Genomic DNA, 22,241 nt, shown 5'->3' with positions numbered 1-22,241 from the left:
TGGTAAACCAAAATCTATAGTTTCTCTGGCTCTACAACAGTTACAACCTTAAATTACAGAGTTGAGAAAACTTTGATCATCTGGCTTCCTTTTCAGATAGAAATGAAAGAGGGTTATGCCATGGATTGGTTGGGCTCCTATCCCCTTGTCTGCCATCTTTCTTGTCGGATTCCACACAGAGAGACTTGTAAGGGGGTCATTGAAAAATGCAACTTCCTCGCTTTTCATCTCATTTTTACTTGTCGGCAATGGAATACCTATCAAATACGGTCAAGAAAATCTTCTTTGGGAGTGAATATCGAACTGATAAAAAATGGGTCAAAATCCTGTTTGCTGCCCATACATTCCCTTATAATTGCTCTTCATGGTACAGGGAAAGACTTGTAAAATAAAATCTTGAATTTCTCCGGCTGTACATCAGCTACAACCTTAACTCAAAAAGTTGAGAAAACTTTGATCATTTGGCTTCTTCTTTAGATAGATAGCATAATGATAACAAGAGAAATGAAATAGCATTAAGCCATGGTTTGCTTGGGCTGCTATTCCCTTGCCTGTCATCTTTCTTGTTGGATTACACGCACAGAGCCTTGTAAGGGGATCAGTAAGAAATGCAACCTCCAAGCTTTTCATCTCATTTTTACTTGTCCAAAATCGAATAACTAACAAATACGGTCATGAAAATCTTGTTTTGGAAAGAATATCGAACTGATAAAAAATTGGTCAGAAATATTTGCATTGGTAGTGAGTATGAGAACTGACTCTGTGAATGCAGAACAAGTTTATAACTACTACTATAAACACTGGATAATTAGTCTATACCTTGAGTTTTTCACAGTCAAACAGAATGTACCCTTCGTTATGACATCTTCATATGCTTTGAGTTTTGGGAATCAAAAAAGTGGCTTTAAGTAGCTTTTCATAGTGAAAGATTCATATACGGATGAAGACTACATCCCGGGCGGAGAGTGATACATGTAAAATACAGTAAATGTATGTAAATTGGGCTGTGAGGGGGCCGTGAAATGCACTCTTCGCCCGTGATATAGTCTTTTCCTCAAAACACACCCTTAATCCACAAACAAAGCCCTGTTATTCTTTATCTTTCCTGTTTCTTGTATCACGAACCAATCGTATACTAAATCGAGATTAATGAGAAACGATTTCTAACCGCCAAACTCATCATGAACGAAGCGACGAACATCAAGATTAAGACGAAGTTGGAGACATTTTATCTCGATAATAGACGTCAGATAGGGAAGGACTTGTAGAACAAACTTCGGGCACAATTCTTTTGTTCTATGCGACATGAACTTACAGTTGAGTGATTTTCGAAGATCGGTATAATTTCACAAATACATTATAGGATATGCATCATTAACTTAACACTGATTGGCTAGACAAAAGACAATGAACTGTCAAACGCAAATGATTGACAGCATTAAACTCCCTTGAGTCATATCAGGGTAAACATTTTGATTGACATCACTTGATACATAGTTAATATTAACTATTCTTGATATGACCAGGAAGACTCGTGTTATTGCGATCGACTTTATTGTGTTTTCCTTGACAACCGAAATTGAGAAATAATTGAAAATTAGACAAGAGGTAGACTTACCTTGAAGGATAATTGTAATTCTATGAGCCATATGGAACATTATGACCTTATTATGCGTACTTTCTTGCGCATGCGCAAAGCCCACATTCCAAAGAAAACCATTGTTATGCAAATAGCAAACAGGTATATAATGTGAACGCCGGACAGACCAGGCCTCTCCTTTTCTTATGTGCAGATTAAAACAAACAAGAACATTTGGTATCATAACACTAGTAGGGGTTGGGAAGTCATATATCATGCTCCGACCCGGGTGGGAAAATAAGGTCATAATGTTCCATATGGCTCATAGAATTACAATTATCCTTCAAGGTAAGTCTACCTCTTGTCTAATTTTCAATTCTCTTTCACCATACTACACATTATGCCCTTATTATGCGTGTTTAAAGACATGATGCCAAATGACATTAGTAAGAAGATGCAATCAAAATGTACTGGTCATAGTCTTTATTATTATGACAAGACAATAGCACCTACAGATTTGCTTGTAGTAACGACAGGTTTATTGTAAAACCTATTAAACGTGCTGGCAGCCGACCAGTCAGCTAGCTTCAAAATGTCTGAAATGGAGGCTCCTTTAAGTAGGGCTGCAGAGCTAGCTGCGGAACGAAAACTATGAGCCTTATAGATTGATATGTCTACAGAGGCTTGCTGAAGCACAGTCTTAAGCCAACGAGCTATGGTGCACGAGCGAACTGCCCTATGGGGCTTACAAAATGAAATAAATAACTGATTCACTGAACCCTCATCCAAAGTTCTTAGGGATTCAGTTTGAGCAATATAATGCAAGAGGTGTGCACGTGGGCACAAATTAATGTTTTCAGCAAAGCGTGGAATCTCGACCTTTGGAAAAGTCTTTCCTGGTCGAGATGTCTTAATACGGTCCTTTATTAGAAATACGATCTTGTCTTCATAGACCGACATGTTATCGAGGCTGAGATTATGAAGTGACTGGCACCTTTGGGCAGTAACTAGAGCAATTAAGGCTAAAAGGAGGAAAGGCGTACGCATTAAAATCTTTCCAAACTAGAGAAAATGCGTCACATGCAAAAGTCGACGGATCTGGTGACCACGACACAAAACGATGCACTTTGGCGTTCAGGCGCGAGGCAAAAAGATCTATATCAGGATCGAACGTTGCCTGCGACAACCACTTAAACACAGTGGGATGGAGGCTCCATTCCGTTCTGTCATTAAAGTGGCGAGAGTTAAAGTCCGCAGTTTCGTTATGAATACCCGAAACATGGACGGCACTGAGCATTAGGTTTCTAGCTATGCACCATTCCCAGATAGTTCTTGATAGCTGGTTAATAGCGGGAGAGTGAATTCCACCCATGTTGTTAATATAATAAACGGCCGTCGTATTATCGATTTGTAACTGGACATGAGCATTGCGCAATTCTTTAGTGAAACATTTCAGAGCGAAAAACGCCGCTAAGGTTTCGAGATAATTAATGTGATGAGTGTATTACAACACGCTCCCCAACCCACACCACTAGCGTCACATGCTATAGTGATATCGGGTGCGGATGCAATCAAGGCTAAACCGTTATGATCAGCAATGTTATGGATTACCCACTGTAGATCGTCGCGTGCTTGGACACTCAGTGGACATGGGTCTTCAAAAGAAACGCCACGAGAAATAAGCTCAGATTTGCACATTTCGGTCGAGCGATAGAACAGTTTCATATACTTTACAGCTCGGAAAGCAGAAACTAAGAGACCCGAAACTTGGGCGACCTCGCGAACAGTAGGAGCGGAGTTCAATAAAAGCCGTTTACAATGAGAGACAATCTTTTCAATCTTACTCTCAGGAAGCGATATAGTCATGGATTTTGAATCGATAACAAACCCAAGAAATGTTATTGTTTTCGAAGGGTTGAGCTGGGATTTAGCAATGTTTATGGTGTATCCCAAGCGTGTCAAAAATTCACACACTTCTTGCGAATGAATAGAGCATTGTTCTGCTGTTTTGCCGATCACCAAAGTGTCGTCAATATAGAATACAACCCTAATGCCTCGGAATCTCAAAGCTGCATAGACGGGTTTGAGAATTTTCGTAAATGTACGAGGGGCTAGTTTATACCCAAACGGGAGACATGAAAACTCGTAAAGCGAATTTTCCCAAGTAAACCGTAAATATTTCCGATCATTAGGATGAATAGGAATACTAAAATAAGCATCTTTTAAGTCAATTGTTGCCATAAATTCGCCTGGTTGCAACAAATGCTTGACATAATCTATACTTTCCATCTTAAAATGGATAGTACGAACAAACTCATTGAGTGGTTTAAGATTGATGACTGGTCTAAGATCACCTGTCTTTTTGGGAACCAAGAATAAATTCGAGATAAACTCATCTGAAAGATGGTTCGTTTTAACGATCGCTCGTTTAGAGAGCAATTTTTCGACCTCAGAGGCAATTAAAGCGTGATCTGAGTCAGAAAGAGGTCGAGAGACCGGACGACGAAATTGCCGTGGTTTTGTCTCGAATTCAAGACGATAACCTTGAATAGATTGTAGAATCCAAGGGTCTGTGGTGATCTTAGACCATTCATGGACTTTATGAGCTAGATTACCAGCAAAAGGAGAAACACTTACATCATTTACTTGTGTTTCTAAGCAGCAGTGTCTGACTCTGTCGACTGTTTTTTCTCGTAACGAGGCGTCGAGCGGTTCTGATTGAATCTGTTGTAATTGTTGTTGCGCCGGGCTGGGCCCGGCTTTGAGGACAAAAAATCCTTAGAGCCTTGTCCTTGACGATTGCGGTTTCTGTTTCCACCACTTGCTCGAGTATCAGGATTCTTGGTGATTTGACGGCAATTCTGTTCGCCTTAGCAATATCGTCTACTTTCTTAGACAAGTCATCTCCGAAGAGATGAGTTGTAACTGGAGTAGAAGCGGAACATAAAGACTGGTAGTCTTTGCTGAGAGAAGCCTTGAGCAAATCTCGCCGCTTGAGTGATGTCTGAAAACCAGCATTCCCAATGAATGCAAGAGCATCAGAAAGGGCTCCAAGGAGCTCTTGTGGTTCAAGGAGTTCTTTCTCCTTCTTGGCCTTTATGGCTGATTCAGCCAAAGACACTAAAACTTGACCAGTTTTAACAATCATCTTTTGTAATTCTTGGACGCCAAGGTCCACAGATTTTGCTTTGTGTGGAAGCTCGTTCCACAAAGGTGAATTCACCCGTGGCACGCACAAGAGTTCGCAATTCTCAGGCGTGTGATATTTCTGAAGCAGAGGCTTCATCTTGTCTTCAATAGGTTTAGTAGTAAACGATTCGTTTACTCGTTTCGCCAAAGCTTCTTTGACTTTGGGACCTTTATTCTCTTGATCATCGAAGATGGAGGGCGGGAGTTCAAATTCGGCGTCGTCAGATAATATATCGCTTGCCAAATCGCCGAGTGAGGCACTCGGATCATAGCTCAGTCGAGCACGTTTAGGCGATGGTTCATCAACCTTAACGTTTTGAGATCTCTTTACGAGGTTAGACAAATCATCTATCGCCGACACAATGGAGTCTATTCCTAATCTCCGTTGTAGGAAGGACAGCGACTCTCCTGTGAACAGCTCGGTCGACAAAGATGGACCGTCATCTTGTAGAAGCGACAAATCGTCAGTATTATCTGCATGGAGAGACTCTTCGGTAGTCTTCGGCATTTTTCTTCAGGCAAATTTGCTGAGAAATATAAAGGCATAGGAACAAAGTCCCGTTAATAGTCAACTCGTTTACAAAATTGTATCAAGTAAAACGAGCAAGGAACGTGAGCTTACCTTGTGCGCTGGCACAAAGAAAGGAGAGGCCTGGTCTGTCCGGCGTTCACATTATATACCTGTTTGCTATTTGCATAACAATGGTTTTCTTTGGAATGTGGGCTTTGCGCATGCGCAAGAAAGTACGCATAATAAGGGCATAATGTGTAGTATGGTGAAAGAGAATCTTCAGCGACTTCACATGAATGACTTGTTGTATTTCTCTTGACAACCGAAGTTGAGAAATATACGCCCTTTTAAAGCATGTCCCTAGTTCTAACCGTCCTTTTGAATCGTGTGAACTAAATCTAACCGTCCTTTTAAATCGTGTGGACTAGTTCTAACCGTCCTTTTGAAGCGTGTGAACCAGTTCTAACCGTCCTTTTGAAGCGTGTGAACTAGTTCTAACCGTCCTTTTGAAGCGTATGAACTAGACCTTTTGCATATAAGACATGTGTCCCGTGTCCCGAAATGTCTCACTTATACCCGGGCATTGTTATTCAGGCACGCGGAAATGAGTATATTCCTCTTACTAGCGGTTTTCATGTCCAAACAATCATTAAAAACAATATGGACTACTTCGACGATACTGCGGCCATTGTGTTAAGGGGCACTTATAAAAAAATTAGCTTGTTTTACAGTTATGGAGTCGATTAGCATTCAATAGATATTTAACGAACACGAAATGGTTTCAAGTCGAGGCTGGCCTTGATAAAGAAAAGAATCAAGGACCGCCTCCATTTCAAGCGAATTGGTGAAAGGTTTATTCATCGCGAGAGACGTTTTTGGGATATGAATTTGCACGATGAATGTGAAATGATACCAAAATACCATTTACAACCTGCACTTTTGCGATAAGGCGATCATCTTCAATCGCAATGCATTATGGGGTGTCCAGGGGCAAAGCAAAACAAAAATGTCGCATGCCTGTTATAAAGAAAGTTTTGTGTATTTTGTAAGTGCCTCCAATTCATTGTTGTTAATTTGTCTCTTCATTTACCATTAATTTGTGTTGCTAATGGAATGCTAATGGTCGCCAATACTATAAAAAATCTTATGGTATTTATATTGTTATTTACATTTTATCTAGCTCGAGCTCATTTGTAAAAATCCTTACGAAACGTTTTACGGATATGATGGAAATACTCTACTAGATCTTTGTTTTAAACATTGATTTCTTCGTAACAAAATATCAAAATTTCTTTTGCTTTTAATTTTTCTTACGCAATACATGCACGATTTCAGCTTCCTTTATGGTCCAGTTTCATTTAAATTATACTCGACTAAGTGTCTTTTATACGCCAACTGTATCTATAAAATATCGTTCGGAAAAAATATCTTAAAAAATCGTATCTTAAAAATAGAAAAACGAAAAAACAAATGAAACATGTATAAAGGTATCAGTAGACCTTTATCAATAGACCAGTGGTTTCAATAAACAGACTAGTCGTGAAACCAGCCTAAGTATGTAGATGGCCAGGAGTTTAAGCTACCAAATGGAATAATATTCCAAAATTTTACCGAGAGGAAATAGAAACTAGTAAGGTCTACTGATACCTTATTCAGAATCTGAAAGATTTTGCCACTTGGCGACAGCTTTCTTATGGGCGTCGCGGCGGCTGATTTGACGCTGTCCATCATGCCTGGAAGCATGTCCAGGACGCTATCAATCTTCGACTTTTTGGTGTCCTTCTTATACTAGAAAGTTTGAGTGACCACAGTCACCATTGTTATTTATTTATCAAAGATATGCCACCACCGTTTCCTTTTTTTCTTTGGTCAAATTCCAGTGACTGTTCTGACATTATACCAAATTCTGAATTATAAACAATACCCAGTTTTTTCCTTTGAAATTTTTAGCATGGCTTCAGTGTTTCATAACAATGCTAGTCTTTCAGGTTTTTGGCCGTGATGAATATCCATTTGACGTCCTGGATTGTTTGGGTGTCTTTGGTCCCGAAATGAACGGTGGTAGAGATTATTACAGTGTCCTTATAAACTCGCCACGAATACTGAATTTTGGTATCTAACCGGGGAAACTATAGAAACATTTGAAGAAATCGTGATAAGGATGAGAATACCGATACTGAACTTACAACGTCGTAATGCTGCTGCTCGCGTGCGAATTCAACGCCTAACTATACGAAACAGAAGACGAAGATTTCTAATGAATTAACATTATTGAAACTTTCGTTGTGACAAGGAATAAAAACGAATCCAATCAATGAGTCGCCAACTCATCACTATTCTTCCTCCATTCATTCGTCCATTAAAAACAAAACAAAAGAAGAATATTCCCTCCCACCTCACCCAAATAAAAGAACCGTTAATTTGTATAGTAAGACTGCTCATCAACAATGGCATGTATTCATAGGGTGATAATGATGCTTTTAGAACCCTCATTATCTTATCACGGTGCTTGATAAGTGGGACGTCTTGGTACAACGGACACGTGTCTTATATGCAAAAGGTCTACTAGTTCTAACCGTCCTTTTGAAGCGTGTGAACTAGTTATAACCGTCTTTTTGAAGCTTGGAACTAATGCTTCTGAAGCGTATGAACTAGTGTTGACCGTCCTTTCGAGGCGTGTGATTTATTTCAAACCGTCCTTTTGAAGCGTGTGAACTAGTTCTAACTGTCCTTTTGAAGCGTGTGAACTAGTACGAACCCACCGTCCTTTTGAAGCGTGTGAACTAGTGCTAACCGACCGTCCTTTTCAAGCGTGTGAAAAAGTACAAACCGACCGTCCTTTTGAAGCGTGTAAATTAGTGCTAACCGACCGTCCTTTTGAAGCGTGTGAACTTATACTAACCGACCGTCCTTATGAAGCGTGTGAACTAGTGCAAACCGACCCTCCTTTAGGAGCGTGTGAACTAGTTCTAACTGTCCTTTTGAAGCGTATGAACTAGTTATAATCGTCTTTTTGAAGCGTGTGAACTAATACTTTTGAAGCGTATGAACTAGTGTTGACCGTCCTTTTGAAGGTATGAACCGGTTCTAACCTTCCTTTTGAAGCGTGTGAACTAGTCCTAACCGTCCTATTGAAGCGTGTGAACTAGTACAAACCGACCGTCCTTTAGAAGAGTGCGAACTAGTGGTAAACGACAGTAAACTTGGAGATATTAGCATGTACTTGCTATCTTGTAATTCAAGTATAAATAAAGTTATTGTATTGTATTGTATTGTCCTTTTGAAGCGTGTGAATTAGTGCAAACCGACCGTCATTTTAAAGCGTGTGAACTAGTGGTAAACGACAGTCCTTTTGAAGCGTGCGACTAGTGCTAACCAATCGTCCATTTTGAAGCGTGTGAACTAGTGCTAACCAGGCTTACTCTATCATGTCGTGTGTTTATGTTAATCCGTGTTGTTGTCCTAAAGGGGGAACTTTCGGTAGCTCTGATCTATCTACTGTGAAGCCGTAGAGGCGCTAAATATGCGAAAGTCAGGGTTTTCAACATGGGTTATAAAAACTGTAATTTTTACCAGAGATGTATTTATCCAAAAGTTTATAAAATTTTGATCATCTGGCTTCGTCTTCAGATAGATCATATGATGATAACAAGAGAAATGAAAGAGGATTAAGCCATGGTTTGGTTGGGCTCCTATTCCCTTGTCTGCCATCTTTCTTGTTGTATTCTACACTGAGCCTTGTAAGGGGGTCATTGAAAAATGCAACTTCATCTTTTGGCATCTCATTTTTAATTATGGGAAATCGAATAACTATCAAATACGGTCAAGAAAATCTTGTTTTGGAGAGAAGATCGAACTGATAAAAAATTAGTCAGAAATATTTGCATTGGTAGTGAGTATGAGAACCGACTCGGTGAATGCAGAAAGAGTTTATAACTACTACTATAAAGACTGGATTAGACTATACCTTGAGTTTTTCACAGTCACACAGAATGTGCCCTTCGTTTACGTTATGATCTTTTCATATGCTTTGAGGTTTGGGAGATATAAAAGTGGCTTTAAGTTGTTTTTCATTGTGAAAGATTCATAATACGGATGAGGACTACATCCCGGGCGGAGAGTGATACATGTCAAATACAGTAAATGTATGTAAATTGGGCTGTGAGGGGGCCGTGAAATGCACTCTGCGCCCGTGTTATAGTCTTTTCCTCAAAACACACCCTTAATCCACAAACAAAGCCCTGTTATTCTTCTTCCTTCCAGTTGATTGTATCACGAAGACATCTTACACTAAATCGAGGTTAATGAGAATGGATTTCTAAGCGCCAAACTCATCATGGACGAAGCGACGAACGACAAGATTAATACGAAGTTGGAGACATTTTATCCCTATAATAGACATCAGATAAAGAAGGAATGCTAAACCAAAATATTGAATTTCTTTGGCTCTACATCAGTTACAACCTTAAATTAAAAAGTGTGAAAACTTTGATCATCTGGCGTCCTTTTTGGATAAATAGTATGCTGATAACAAGCGAGATGAAAGAGGATTAAGCCATGGTTTGGTAAGGGCTCCTGTCCCCTTGTCTGCCACTTTTTTGTTGGATTCCACACAGAGAGCCTTGTAAGGGGGTCAGTAAAAAATGCAACTTCCAAGCTTTTCGTCTCATTTTTACTTGTTCAAAATCGAATAACTATCGAATACGGTCAACAATATCTTGTTTCAGAGAGAATATCGAACCGATAAAAAATTGGTCAGAAATATTTGCATTGGTAGTGAGTATGAGAACTCACTCGGTGAATGCAGAAAGAGTTTATAACTACTATTGTAAAGACTGGATTAGTCTATACCTTGAGTTTTTCACAGTCACACAGAATGTACCCTTCGTCATGACATCTTCATATGCTTTGAGTTTTGGGAATTAAAAAAGTGGCTTTAAGTAGTTTTTCATAGTGAAAGATTCATGATACGGATGAGGATTACATCCCGGGCAGAGAGTGATACATGTAAAATACAGTAAATGTATGTAAGATGGGCTGTGAGGGGGCCGTGAAACGCACTCTACGCCCGTGATATAGTCTTTTCCTCAAAACACACCCTTAATCCACAAACAAAGCCCTATAATTCTTTATCCTTCCAGTTGATTGTATCACGGAGAAATCTTACACTAAACCGAGGCTAATGAGGATGGATTTCTAACCGCTAAACTCATCCTGTAGGAAGGGACGAACAACAAAGCTCAAGACGAAGTTGGAGACATTTTATCCCGATAATAGATATCAGATAGGGAAGGGCTTGTAGAACAAAATCTTGAATTTCTCTGGATCTACATCAGTTACAACCCTAAATTAAAGAGTTGAGAAAACTTTAACCATCTGGCTTCCTTTTCAGACAGATAGTATGCTGATAACAAGAGAAATGAAACTGGAATAAACCATGGTTTGGTTGGGCTCCTATCCCCTTGTCTGTCATCTTTCTTGTTGGATTCCACACGGAGAGCCTTGTAAGGGAGTCATTGAAAAATGCAACTTCCTCGCTTCGCATCTCATTTTTACTCGTCGGAACTCGAATAACTATCAAATACGGTCAAGAAAATCTTGTTTGGGAATGAATATCGAACTGATAAAAAATTTATCAAAAATCCTGTTTTGTGCCCATACATTCCCTTATAATTTCTCTTCGCGGGACAGGAAAGGAATGCTAAACCAAAATCTTGAATTTCTCCGGCTGTACATCAGCTACAACCTTAAATCAAAAAGTTGAGAAAACTTTGATCATCTGGCTTCTTTATGAGATAGATAGTATGATGATAACAAGAGAAATGAAATAGCATTAAGCCATGCTTTGCTTGGGCTCTTATTCACTTGTCTGCCATCTTTCTTGTTGAATTCCACACAGAGAGCTTTGTAAGAGGGTCAGTAAAAAATGGAACTTCCTCTTTTGGCATCTTATTTTTAATTGTGGGAACTCGAATAACTATCAAATACGATAAAGCAAATCTTGTTTTGGAAAGAATATGGGACTGATAAAAAATTGGTCAGAAATAATTGCATTGGTAGTGAGCATGAGAACTGACTCTGTGAATGCAGAACAAGTTTATAACTATACTACTATAAAGACTGGATTAGTCAATACCTTGCGTTTTTCACAGTCACACAGAATGTACCCTTTGTTATGATCTCTTCATATGCTTTGAGTTTTGGGAATTAAAAAAAGTGGCTTTAAGTAGTTTTTCATAGTGAAAGATTCATGATACGGACGAGGACTACATCCCGGGCGGAGAGTGATACATGTCAAATACAGTAAATGTATGTAAATTGGGCTGTGAGGGAGCCGTGAAACGCACTCTGCGCCCGGGATATAGTCTTGTCCTCAAAACACAACATTCAGTCACAAGTCATGCACATTATTCTTTATCCTTCCAGTTGGTTGTATCACGAAGACATCTTACACTAAATCGAGGCCAGTGAGGATGGATTTCTAAACGCCAAACTCATCATGGACGAAACGACGAACAACAAGTTTAAAACGAAGTTGGAGACATTTTAAACCGATAATAGACATCAGATAGGGAAGGAATGGTAAACCAAAATCTTGAATTTCTCTGGCTCTAAAACAGTTAAAACCTTAAATTAAAAAGTTGTGAAAACTATGATCATCTGGCTTCCTTTTCAGATAGAAATGAAAGAGGATTAAGCCATGGTTTGGTTGGGCTCCTATTCCCTTGTCTGCCATTTTTGTTACTGGATTCTACACTGAGCCTTGTAAAGGGGTCATTGAAAAATGCAACTTCTTCTTTTGGCATCTCATTTTTAATTGTGGGAAATCGAATAACTATGAAATACGTTCAAGAAAATCCTGTTTTGGAGTAAATATCGAACCGGTAAAAAATTGGTCAAAAATCCTGTTTGCTTCCCATACATTCTCTTATGATTGCTCTTTGCAGGTCAACTAAGGAGTTCTAAAACAAAATCTTGAATTTCTCCTCACTGTATGTAAGTGATTTCCATAAATTCAAAAGTTTTGAAAACTTTGAGCATGTTGCTTTCTTTTGAGATAGATAGTATGTTGATAAGAAACGAAATATAAGAGGATATATTGATTTGGTTTTACATGGGTACGAAAACCCTTGTCTGTCATTTTTCTTGTCGCAGGAGGGTCAGTGAAGCGGTCAGTGAAAAGCTCTCTAGTTTTTCTCTACAAATTTTCTCGTACGAATTTAAATTTAAAATTATTAAAGTTAGTTTTTTTGGCTTCTTCGCCAATTTATTACCGTTTACTCATTATTTGCAAAACAATAAATAGTATTTGATATTAAGTAGAATATATAGGTTTTTAGGGTTTTGTCAAGCTTGTTCGACAACTTTTCCATTCAAGATGGAATGTGTGAAAAGAAAACAACAGCTATCCGCTTAATTTTCATGTGGGATGATACTAAAACAGGGAATGGAGAATGGGGAATGACCGGGAATGGGGAATGGGATACTGGGACGAGCGATCAGCGGTATTACCCTTGAAAAGTGTCATGGCGCTTACGCTTGTAATCTAGCTGTTTTATAATGAAACATTTGTGAAATATTCCACGGCAATGGTTTGTAATCGTACTAAAAATGTTCGATAAGAAGGAGACTGATAATCAGTAAGTATTACTTTTAGTATTTAGATTCATATCCAGCTAATTTATGACTGTTCTTGTCGCAACTAAGGTAATACCGCTGATCGTTCGTCCCAGTCTGCCATTCCCCATTCCCGGTCATTCCCCATTCCCTGTTTTAGTAACAACCTGTTATGCGGTTTTATCGTGATGTCTTGTAACTAATTTATTTTTTCGGGCATTTTCTAACGAGGCATTTGCGTTTTTCTTGCAGTCGAGGGCATCTTCTCCCTCCATCTTTTGCTTTGTTTAATATCTGTCTTGTTCGTTTTTTCTTCCCTCGGTTGCACTGTCTGTTGCATTCTGACCACGAAGACCAGGCCGATACAACACAATCGGCTGCTGATGCTGAAAATAAAATACGAGATGTGAAAATGTGAAAAACAGATACGACGAGAATCAAGTGTAAAATACAGTGCATCTCGACGATGCGACCCGCGGGTTTGATTCCTGCGCCCTCGGGTGTCGTAAGCGAGTACAGTTTCTAGTTGGATTTCTCAGATGATTCAAGGGATTTTTCCATGCAGGTCGGTGCTTTGTTAGGCAGTATTAAGTGCTACCCTCATCGAACAAGGGCGCTATAATTTATTTATTTTAAATAGTCTTATTTAGCTTTTTTTTTTTAGTATGCATGCCTGGAGAGTAAATTTTGTGAAGCACAATGACACGAGGCACGTTCATGGAACACGGAATTGATGACATCTTTTAAACGAATCACAGAGCGCGACATCAGTGCTTGTCCAATCAAAATACCCGGACAAGGAGTAGGCACGGTCGGCACGGCACAGTTCGTCTGTGCGTGAGTATACTATACCCTCGAGCATAAGAGATAGAAAAAGTCTATTAAACGACCTCGTCTGTTAAAATAATGTAAGCAAAAAAGGTGACCAGGAAGAATAAAAACATAAAAAGGCACAAAAATACAAACCTCTTCCTCTGTCTTTTTGACAAGGAGATAAACGACAACGCCTTTTCTTGATCAGTTTTGGACATGTTTTGTTACCCAAAGCTGGTTGGCGGATTATTGTGCGCTTGCGCACTTTGAATCCTATCCCACAAGTTCCAGTACACTTGCTCCACGTTGACCAGGCAGATACCAAACATTTATTATTATTATTATCTGGAAAAACCAGAACATGCATTAATGATGAAGTTAGTTCTGCAAATAACATAAACTGGCTGCGTTAAAATTAGTCTCACCATCACATGTTTGGAGATCACAGATTTTGTAGTCGTATAAATTCGGACAAGGTATCCCGTCATGCATTGGTTGAACTATGACGTCACGCCCACGGACTTGTTTCCCCAGACCGCACGTGACAGAACATGGTGTCCATGACGACCACCGAGAGACCTGACAATCTATTCGAGCTGGATTAAAACGGAGAAAAATAGAGGTATTAAAATATAATACTGATATATGAACAAGGATTGGAGAGTTAGAAGACAGTTTTAGACAAAAAAAAAAAAAAAAAAAAAAAAAAAAAAAAAAGAAGGGGGAGAAAATGAATAGAAGAGGCAATAGGCCGTTTTAATGATGGCGTCATTTTACAGCTACCACTACTAAAATTCCTCGCGAATTTTCTTTCTTATTCCAATTTGTATTTCCTCATGAAAATAGTAAGACAATTGACTTAACAAAAAAGGTGTGCAAGAGATTCCGGTAGCAGTAAATGACGCTATAATTCAAGTCATCTATAGACGGATGAGAGAAGGATGGGTGCGTGTGTGTGTGCGTGCGTGTGCGAGTTATCGGATGGACAAAGGATCGATTGTTGGGTCGGTGAGTCGGTGGGTCTGTGGGTAGATAGATGGGTTGTGGAAGGATGGAAAGATGGAAAGATTGAATGAATGCATTGATGAATTGATGGATAAAATGGATGTATGGAATTAAGAGTAATCAGGAGGATGAAAAAATAGATGGATAAATTGATGGGGTAAGAAGATATTTCGAAGGTGGAGTGTGGTGCTACAATTACCAGGTTTTGGCGGGAAAGGTCCTTTCATATTACTCCTTAAACATGACCCGCTGACTCCTAACCGTTCTATCTTGATCTGCGCAAAAGGACGTATAGCGTCATTGTCAGGTAAATAGAACGAAGACATTGGATGATTGTGAAGGCGTGTATCGATTCTCCTGATTGGCTGCTGAGGGTTGGATCTGGCGTTCACGGATATAAAGTTAATTCCATCGTCTGTTCCTGGAAAAGAAAGACAACAGGTATGAAAAATATTTTGCGACGATAAGTAAGATATCTCAATTCCTAAATCGAAACCACTGAAATGAATTGAATGTGACTGAGATGGATTGAATGTGACCGAGATGGATTGGATGTGACTGGGATAGATTGGATGTGACAGAGATTGATTGGATGTGACCTGAGATGGATTGGATGCGACTGAGATGGATTGGATGTGACTGAGATGGATTGGATGTGACTGAGATGGATAGGATGTGACTGAGATGGATTGGATGCGACTGAGATGGATAGGATGTGACTGAGATGGATTGGATGTGACTGAGATGGATTGGATGTGACTGAGATGGATTGGATGTGACTGAGATGGATTGTACGTGACTGAGATGGATTGGATGTGACTGAGATGGATTGAATATGACTGAGATGGATTGGATGTCATGACTGAGATGAATTGGATGTGACTGAAATGGGTCAGATGTGACTCAATCCAATTAAGAGCGTAAGAATTATCACGTGACATACCTGCATCCAATGGGAATAGATCAACTGTTTCTTCGTTTTTCCACGTGCAGTTCACATGACATAGGTTCAGGCTGTCAACGCCCACGTACCAGTCCGGGCTCGGTACTATACGTGACATAACACTAAGTAAACTGTGAGTCTGGTCGGCTCGAAACTCGATGACTGAACGCCCAACACCCCACCATAGGCCAGGCATCTTTATTATACTGAAATAAGAAAAATATATTGTATAAATAAATTTAAAAAGTGTTTTTTTAAGAGAGTATTACTATCCTGTGGCACTGATAGTCTTAGAAATGTGTGACTAAATGCTTTTTCCCATTAATTATATATATATTGTTGGGGTTCCTGTGGATTTGGCGCAAATTGATGCATTTACGTTCGAGTCCAATTGATCAAATACTTACTTTAAAACTTTATTTCCTTGTTTTCTCATTTCTTCCTCTAGTTTGCTCGTCGAACCCCACTCACCGAGTCGTTGAACTCCAAGGGACGCGAGATTACCATATCTCCACATGTGATATTCGTTGCTATGGGAACAGCCAATCAGGGCTGACCAGCTTGACATTGGCCCAGGGAAATGACGTGGATGTGTGAGACGACTCCATTTTCCTTGATTCAAACGAAGAATAAAAGTGTCAAAGAAAAGACTTTGCTACTGCTACTGCTACTGCTACTGCTACTGCTACTGCTACTGCTAATGTGTTGGGATGGACAAAATTAACTTGAGGTAAGGTTATAGTTCTCCAGTACTACTTACCAACGAATGTCATCCTGTAGGTAGCTTGTCCACAAGCGCAGCATTTCAAATCATTTGCTTTTACTAAAACAGAAAGAAAATTACATTGAAAGTCAATGTGAAGCACTTTTGTCTGTCTGTCTGTCTGTCCGTCCGTCTTTCTGTCTGTCTGTCTTTCTGTCTGTGTCTGTCTGTGTGTCTGTCTGTCTGTCTGTCTGTCTGTCTGTCTTTGCATGTTTTTTATTCCTTTAATTAATTACTCTCTCGGACTTGCAGTTATGATTTAATAATTTATTTATTATTTATAATAATTTATTGATTGTGAACTCATAAAAAATATTGATCAATGTCATAATTATTCAGCGTCTGTTCCTGCCCTGAATAAACATTTGAATAAGATCAACAGCGATAACATCTACACACCAACACGTCGCGACCGCAACATCGTGTTCAGACGTCAACTTATCTAAATGTCATCGTATAAGTTCCATTTGTTTAAATATCTGGGTATTAAGACTATTAAAAGACCGTATCAGTACTAGAGGTCCCTCCGGCTAGGATCAATAGGTTTACCGCAATCAAAATCTAATTTTTCATCTTACGAGAAAAATAATGGCTTTTCGCGAATGTCGCTCAAATCACTAGTTCACTTCAAACCATTAGCCGCGTATCTTCATTTTCTTCCTCTGCTTTGACAAAATAAGGTTTTTTAAGCTATAAAATGAAGGGTGCATCCTGGTCTAGAAAAAGCAAAAGCTACATAATATTACGCATGATAGATAGATTCTTGTACCCAAGCTAGACCAGAATGCACCACGTTTGCTAAGAATCACCGTAATTCCTGTTCCTTACCGGACTAATGCAAAACATTCTCAACGCAGAACAGTTTGTTCATTAAACTTACACTTAAACGTACGGTCATTGTATTTTATCTGTTTATCGATGGAGGTCAAAGCGCGGTAATACGTGCCACTGATTGCGGTTTTGTCGACATTGCGGTAGTTTCAAATAAACGCATGTTACATGTTTTAATCATCTTTATTGATACTCTATATAACATCAAGTAATGCCGGTCCAAGCGCGTCATTGTAATGGCATTGCTTACGTGGCATTCTATAGTCCAAAGAGATTCCACAGGGCAAAAATACAGAAACATTTGTATGTTGTTTGAAGTGAGAAAAACTAGAAAATTGAAAAACGCGCAGATTGAGGAAGTTTGGATGTGTATTTGAGAGAGAGAAGGAAAGGATGAAGAAGGAAGGAAGAAGGGAGGAAGGAAAAGACTAAGAAAAACAGATTGTCATACAAATGCGTCCCAGAATCTTAAGCATACCAATTTTACACCTTTTATCTTAATGAGAGACAGCAAAAAATAAATTTCATGGAAAATCAGTTTTCTCAACTGCGTCTAATACAATAATAATGTATTAATAATATCTGAATTTGTCTTGTTGTGCATTATTTTGAACATGCTGCAGGATATACTAAAGCTAGCTTCAGCAAACTTGAATTTTCTTTAATGGAATGCTTTCCCCTCAAGCTCACGTTTACGGTATTTTACTACATTCTAGAAACTGCGTCATTCTGGTCCCTCGCTGACAGGGGTCAAATGAAACATCTGCACATCGTGTCTCATTGAACAGTACATGGAAATATTCGTTATCATAAAACAAAAAATCCCTAAAATATAATTCGAATAATTTTTCTCTGGTAACATGGGTTTGAGAAAGATTTTCAGTCGCGCGAGCCTTCTAGCGTTCTTCGTGTTTAAATCAGTTTGAAGTCTATATCTGTTCAGATTATCTCGGAGTTACATTTATTTTTCGCCAAACAGGCTGTCTTCCGAGCCCGTGAATCAGAAAAATTCCAGTCTCTGTGTTTTCTAAAAACATTAAGATCTGGATTTACCGAGGCATTTCCGTCATTAGGAATACCCTTCCTGTCTGCTAATTGTTTTAAAAACAACCTGACATAAATCTTTTAGCAATACGGAAGAGATTTGGATAAATCCTGGACTAACTGACTGACTTGTGGAATCCGTTAACCAGAAATAAAAACACATACATAGACGCGGCGCGCGTAGGTTAAGGTGACCAGTCGCGACAGGGATGTCTCCTAAGTAATATATACAAGATTGTTTAGGGAATGGCACGTCGTCTAAAATGGGAAAACAATCCAAAAAGTAAAGACGACTATTAGGAAATAAATTAGGTAAATCCCCGCCCATCACGCCTTTCTGTCGACTCCACCTTATACTGAATACACATGTTGCTTTTGGGCGTAATGTTTTCTTTATACTATATCCCGTGCAGAGGATTCTTTGTGAGCTTAAGTCAACCTAATTAATGTTACCGATGCAGACAGAAAATGAAATAATACTCAAGAGAATGGTACGCAGAACATTTCCATTTCAAATTAAACATCCTGTGAGAAGGATTCATTGTGAGAGTCTTATCCATAAAAAAGTTGCAATCCAAGCGAAATTCATAAAGAAAGAAGTAATACTCAAGGGACTGCCAAGTGAATTAAAATATGTTGCCCATATGTGGTCTGTAATATGATGTCACTTTGATCTTGACCTTGGTTTTCTTTTATACCACACGTCATTTCCTTGAGTATTATTCTTTTCTTTCTTTTACAAAGGTTAAAAAGACATGGGAGTAACTTCGAGGTGAACTCACGGCTACAATGGTGAGAGGTAGCGCATTTGTAGCGCGCACCACCCAAGTTTGGCAAGAATAATAATTACCTTACCTAAACCTTCAAATTTTATCGATACTCCAAAATTGGGTTGATCTAAGTTAGGGCATGGATAACTCGTGTTGAATTGAATATAGAATGCATTAATTTCTTTCGTAAACTTAGCTATTCCAATAATACTAGTAAAGCAAAAATAAAAAATTATAACATGGAAAGTCCAGAAATGAAAGATAGGATCGAGAACACGACGAGGAAAGGGAAAGAAGAGACAAGAAAAATCAATTGCAAACAGTAGATTTAAAGAAGCTGTACCACACACTTAAAACTGTTAAAAAGCCGGAAGCAAAGGAATGAAATACTAAAAGTACAGAATATTCATTCTAATCTTTCATGCGCGAAATTGTGTATAAACGCTTGTTTTTGTCATATAACCAGTTCATTTGCAAGCTTCAAAGCTAAAAACTTCAAGTCAAGAAATGTCCCGCATAAGGAATAATATAGAGAAATTTTTTCTTGGAGTATTTTTCCTGTGTTCTAGACAAACAGGCGAATTTTCAACACCTTTAACGAGAATATTCCAAATTCCTTTTCGTTTACGCACTTTTTAAGTCTAAGGAATGAAGGATTTTGAACTCGAAATTCAAGTTATTTAATAGGTGCTTAAAACGATACGTAGAGAATAGCTTCTATTAAACTTGATAACCAATTAATGTCGTATAAGATACGTTTAGCCCGAAGCGCGAAAGTGATAGACAAGAAAAAATACATATTGCGCTTTCAGATTTCACTGCTGTTTCTCTCCGAACTACCTCGATTTTGAAGTCTTAGAATGCAGAAATAATAGATTGTGAATTCGTTTTTAAGCTTGATTTATGCTTTATAAAAGTCCGCGTTGCAAAGATGACGATCATTTTTTCGTCTTCACCGGCGAAGTTCATGTTTAATGACTGCATCATTTAAAGCTCATTAACAAGTAATAGACCAGATGTCACTAAGTGTTCGCATAAATGCAGACAAGCACTGTAACCAGACAGAGTGGAAGATATGGCTAGATCCCCATTAATTCTATCAAACCTATTTTCTTTTTTCAGGTCAGAAAGCGCACCAAGGATGCAGACTAATGTCGTCTGACTCAAGACAGACCAGATGCTAAAACCTCGACTCAAAAGTAGCATTTTTCCTGAAATAAAAATTGACTTGGAAAATAAGATATCTCTCGGCCTCTCGTCGTCGTAAGAGTTTTAAATATTTCGTGAGTAAGTATGATTTTCCTCTTCGAATGAATGCGCAGAAATGTCGGAATTTGAAGCCTAAAAGATCGACTTAAAATGCATAGCTCAAGCTACCGATCAAGTTAGAGACTTGATGGATGATGATTTGTCAAACAAAACATGAATTCACTCAGGTCATATAATTCTACCTCTTCTAAATCAATAAAAAATTGACGTGTTTTGAGGTCAAGATTACTAATAACTTGCAAAATTCGAAGCCAATTTTAGTTATCTGCATTAAACTGCTAAGCTTTAAAACGTGTTGACTCATTGCAAAGCTAAATGAGATTTCACATTAATATTTCTAAATTAACAGCCTTAAATTTAAACTATTCCCTCGAGGAAAGAAGGGTTTGAATATCTTTAAAAGATACAAATACAAAAATGTTCAAGTACCTGGTTGTGGTGGTGTTCTGCCAACTTCTGTTCTACTGTTGAGCTTGCAGTCTTCTCCACTGCAAGTTTGATTTTCAATTGTCGACTCTGCGACAGCAAGGATAATATTTAAACTTATAATAAAGCTAGCCCTAGCAAGAAACATCTTATTCGAGCCAACGTATCTCTTCAGTATGCAGAGATATTAATTTTGTGCTTGGGTTTACGAGAAGGTTTGTGCTAGTTGCCTTTACATAGCTCAGTAACCAGAGGAAGTATTTTTATAAAGCTACCAAAGAAACCCGAGCACTTGTAAGACTACTTAAGGCCGGAAGGACTCTAAAAATATCTTAGTCCGGCATCAGTTTTCTTTGCTATTTAGACTCAAGGATCTTAAGCACCGCTGGTTGTGGGAGGTGACGACCAAGTTCAAAACCATCAACCTTGGTAGTCTCTGCGGAAGACTTTCATCCTTGAAAATGGAATTTCTCTGCTGTTGTTGTCATCAATTATCTTCTCAAGTGAAGTGAGGTAATAAAATCAAGATTACCCAACTGATAACGAAGAAGGAATTTCTTAATTCCAAAATGCTTGAGTTTCTCCGCCGGAAAATAAATTTTCGTGTTGTTGTTTCAGCATCAATATTCTGTCAAATTGACGTTTTTTGTCTTGTGGTGTTTGCGCGATTGATCGTTATTTTACATCAGTGAAATGTTTCTACGTTTACGTCTAGCCATAAACACCAGCTCATCTGTTCAATCTTAAGTGTAATCAAGTTTAACGGTGAACTTGTACCTACAAATTTTATCGATACTCTGAAACAACCTCTAGGCTCATGGAAGCCAGGGCATGGCTCACATGGAATTTAGCTTGTTACACTGTTGTTAGGTTTTGTGGAGGGAGGAAAACCGGAGAAACCCTAGAAACACCCTCGAATCAAGGGAGAGAACCAACGCGCTCTTTTGTGATATGATGGATGTGAAGTGGACACTATCCGGACTAATGTATGGCTCAATGTTGTCCCATTTCAGACCACATGACCATTCCCTTGAGTATTGTATAAGTAATATATCCATTCAGCATGGCTCAATCTTATCACATTTCAGACCACGTGACCATTCCGCTGACTAATACTTTTATATTCATTGATTAAACAAAACACATGTACATTGATAGAATAGATTACACCCTTTTAGAGAAGTATGTAGAAGCATCCCAAGAGGTTTTGCGGACGACCATCAAGATGAGCCCGAGCGAAAAACAACTCTGCAACCTCGCTCACCTTGACCTTGGCTCGAAATTTTTCCTTCCTTGGCTAGTAATTCATTTTATCCCAATAACGCTTATTTATACCAATTAACCTTTAATAAGAACCGGAAACGACAAAGACCGTGAGTCAGTTCCCGGCCACTCGACATTTGGTCAAGAATCAGGGAGTTTCTGTGGTTTTGGCGGTAAAATCAGACGCGCGCGTGCGGTCGTTACTAGCATTTTTGACG

At 38.8% G+C, this 22,241-nt stretch overlaps 1 protein-coding gene and 1 long non-coding RNA gene across 2 annotated transcripts; one reads left to right on the top strand and one right to left on the bottom strand.

The window, feature by feature from the left end:
* Positions 1-11,980: 11,980 nt before the first annotated feature.
* LOC116303725 (spondin-2) lies at positions 11,981-21,845 on the bottom strand. The gene is made up of 8 exons (XM_031713316.2): positions 20,764-21,845; positions 16,418-16,480; positions 16,065-16,269; positions 15,658-15,863; positions 14,914-15,135; positions 14,135-14,305; positions 13,863-14,054; positions 11,981-13,282 (listed from the first exon to the last, which is right to left on the bottom strand). Exons 1-8 carry the CDS (start codon positions 20,906-20,908, stop codon positions 13,101-13,103), a joined length of 1,386 nt encoding a protein of 461 aa, XP_031569176.1. The 5' UTR covers positions 20,909-21,845; the 3' UTR covers positions 11,981-13,100.
* LOC116303726 (uncharacterized) lies at positions 16,223-20,551 on the top strand. Its single transcript, XR_004197992.2, has 2 exons — positions 16,223-16,387; positions 20,188-20,551. It is a non-coding gene; the product is annotated as an uncharacterized LOC116303726 (long non-coding RNA).
* Positions 21,846-22,241: the final 396 nt, after the last annotated feature.

Source organism: Actinia tenebrosa, unplaced genomic scaffold (genome assembly GCF_029948245.1).
Source record: "Actinia tenebrosa isolate PJP-AT-01 unplaced genomic scaffold, QUT_ActTen_1.0 PGA_scaffold16__25_contigs__length_10494907, whole genome shotgun sequence".
Taxonomy (NCBI): Eukaryota; Metazoa; Cnidaria; class Anthozoa; order Actiniaria; family Actiniidae; genus Actinia; species Actinia tenebrosa.
Note: the sequence above shows the minus strand (reverse complement) of the source record. Positions and strands in the feature narration are given on the sequence as shown.

Excerpts from the sequence above, each read along its gene's own strand:
- LOC116303725 (XM_031713316.2), bottom strand. The coding sequence starts at position 20,908 with ATGTTTCTTGCTAGGGCTAGCTTTATTATAAGTTTAAATATTATCCTT. Across the intron at positions 16,481-20,763 it reads CAGAACACCACCACAACCAG|TAAAAGCAAATGATTTGAAA; the intron begins GTACTTGAACAT and ends TTTCTGTTTTAG. Across the intron at positions 15,136-15,657 it reads TCTATTCCCATTGGATGCAG|GAACAGACGATGGAATTAAC; the intron begins GTATGTCACGTG and ends TTTCTTTTCCAG.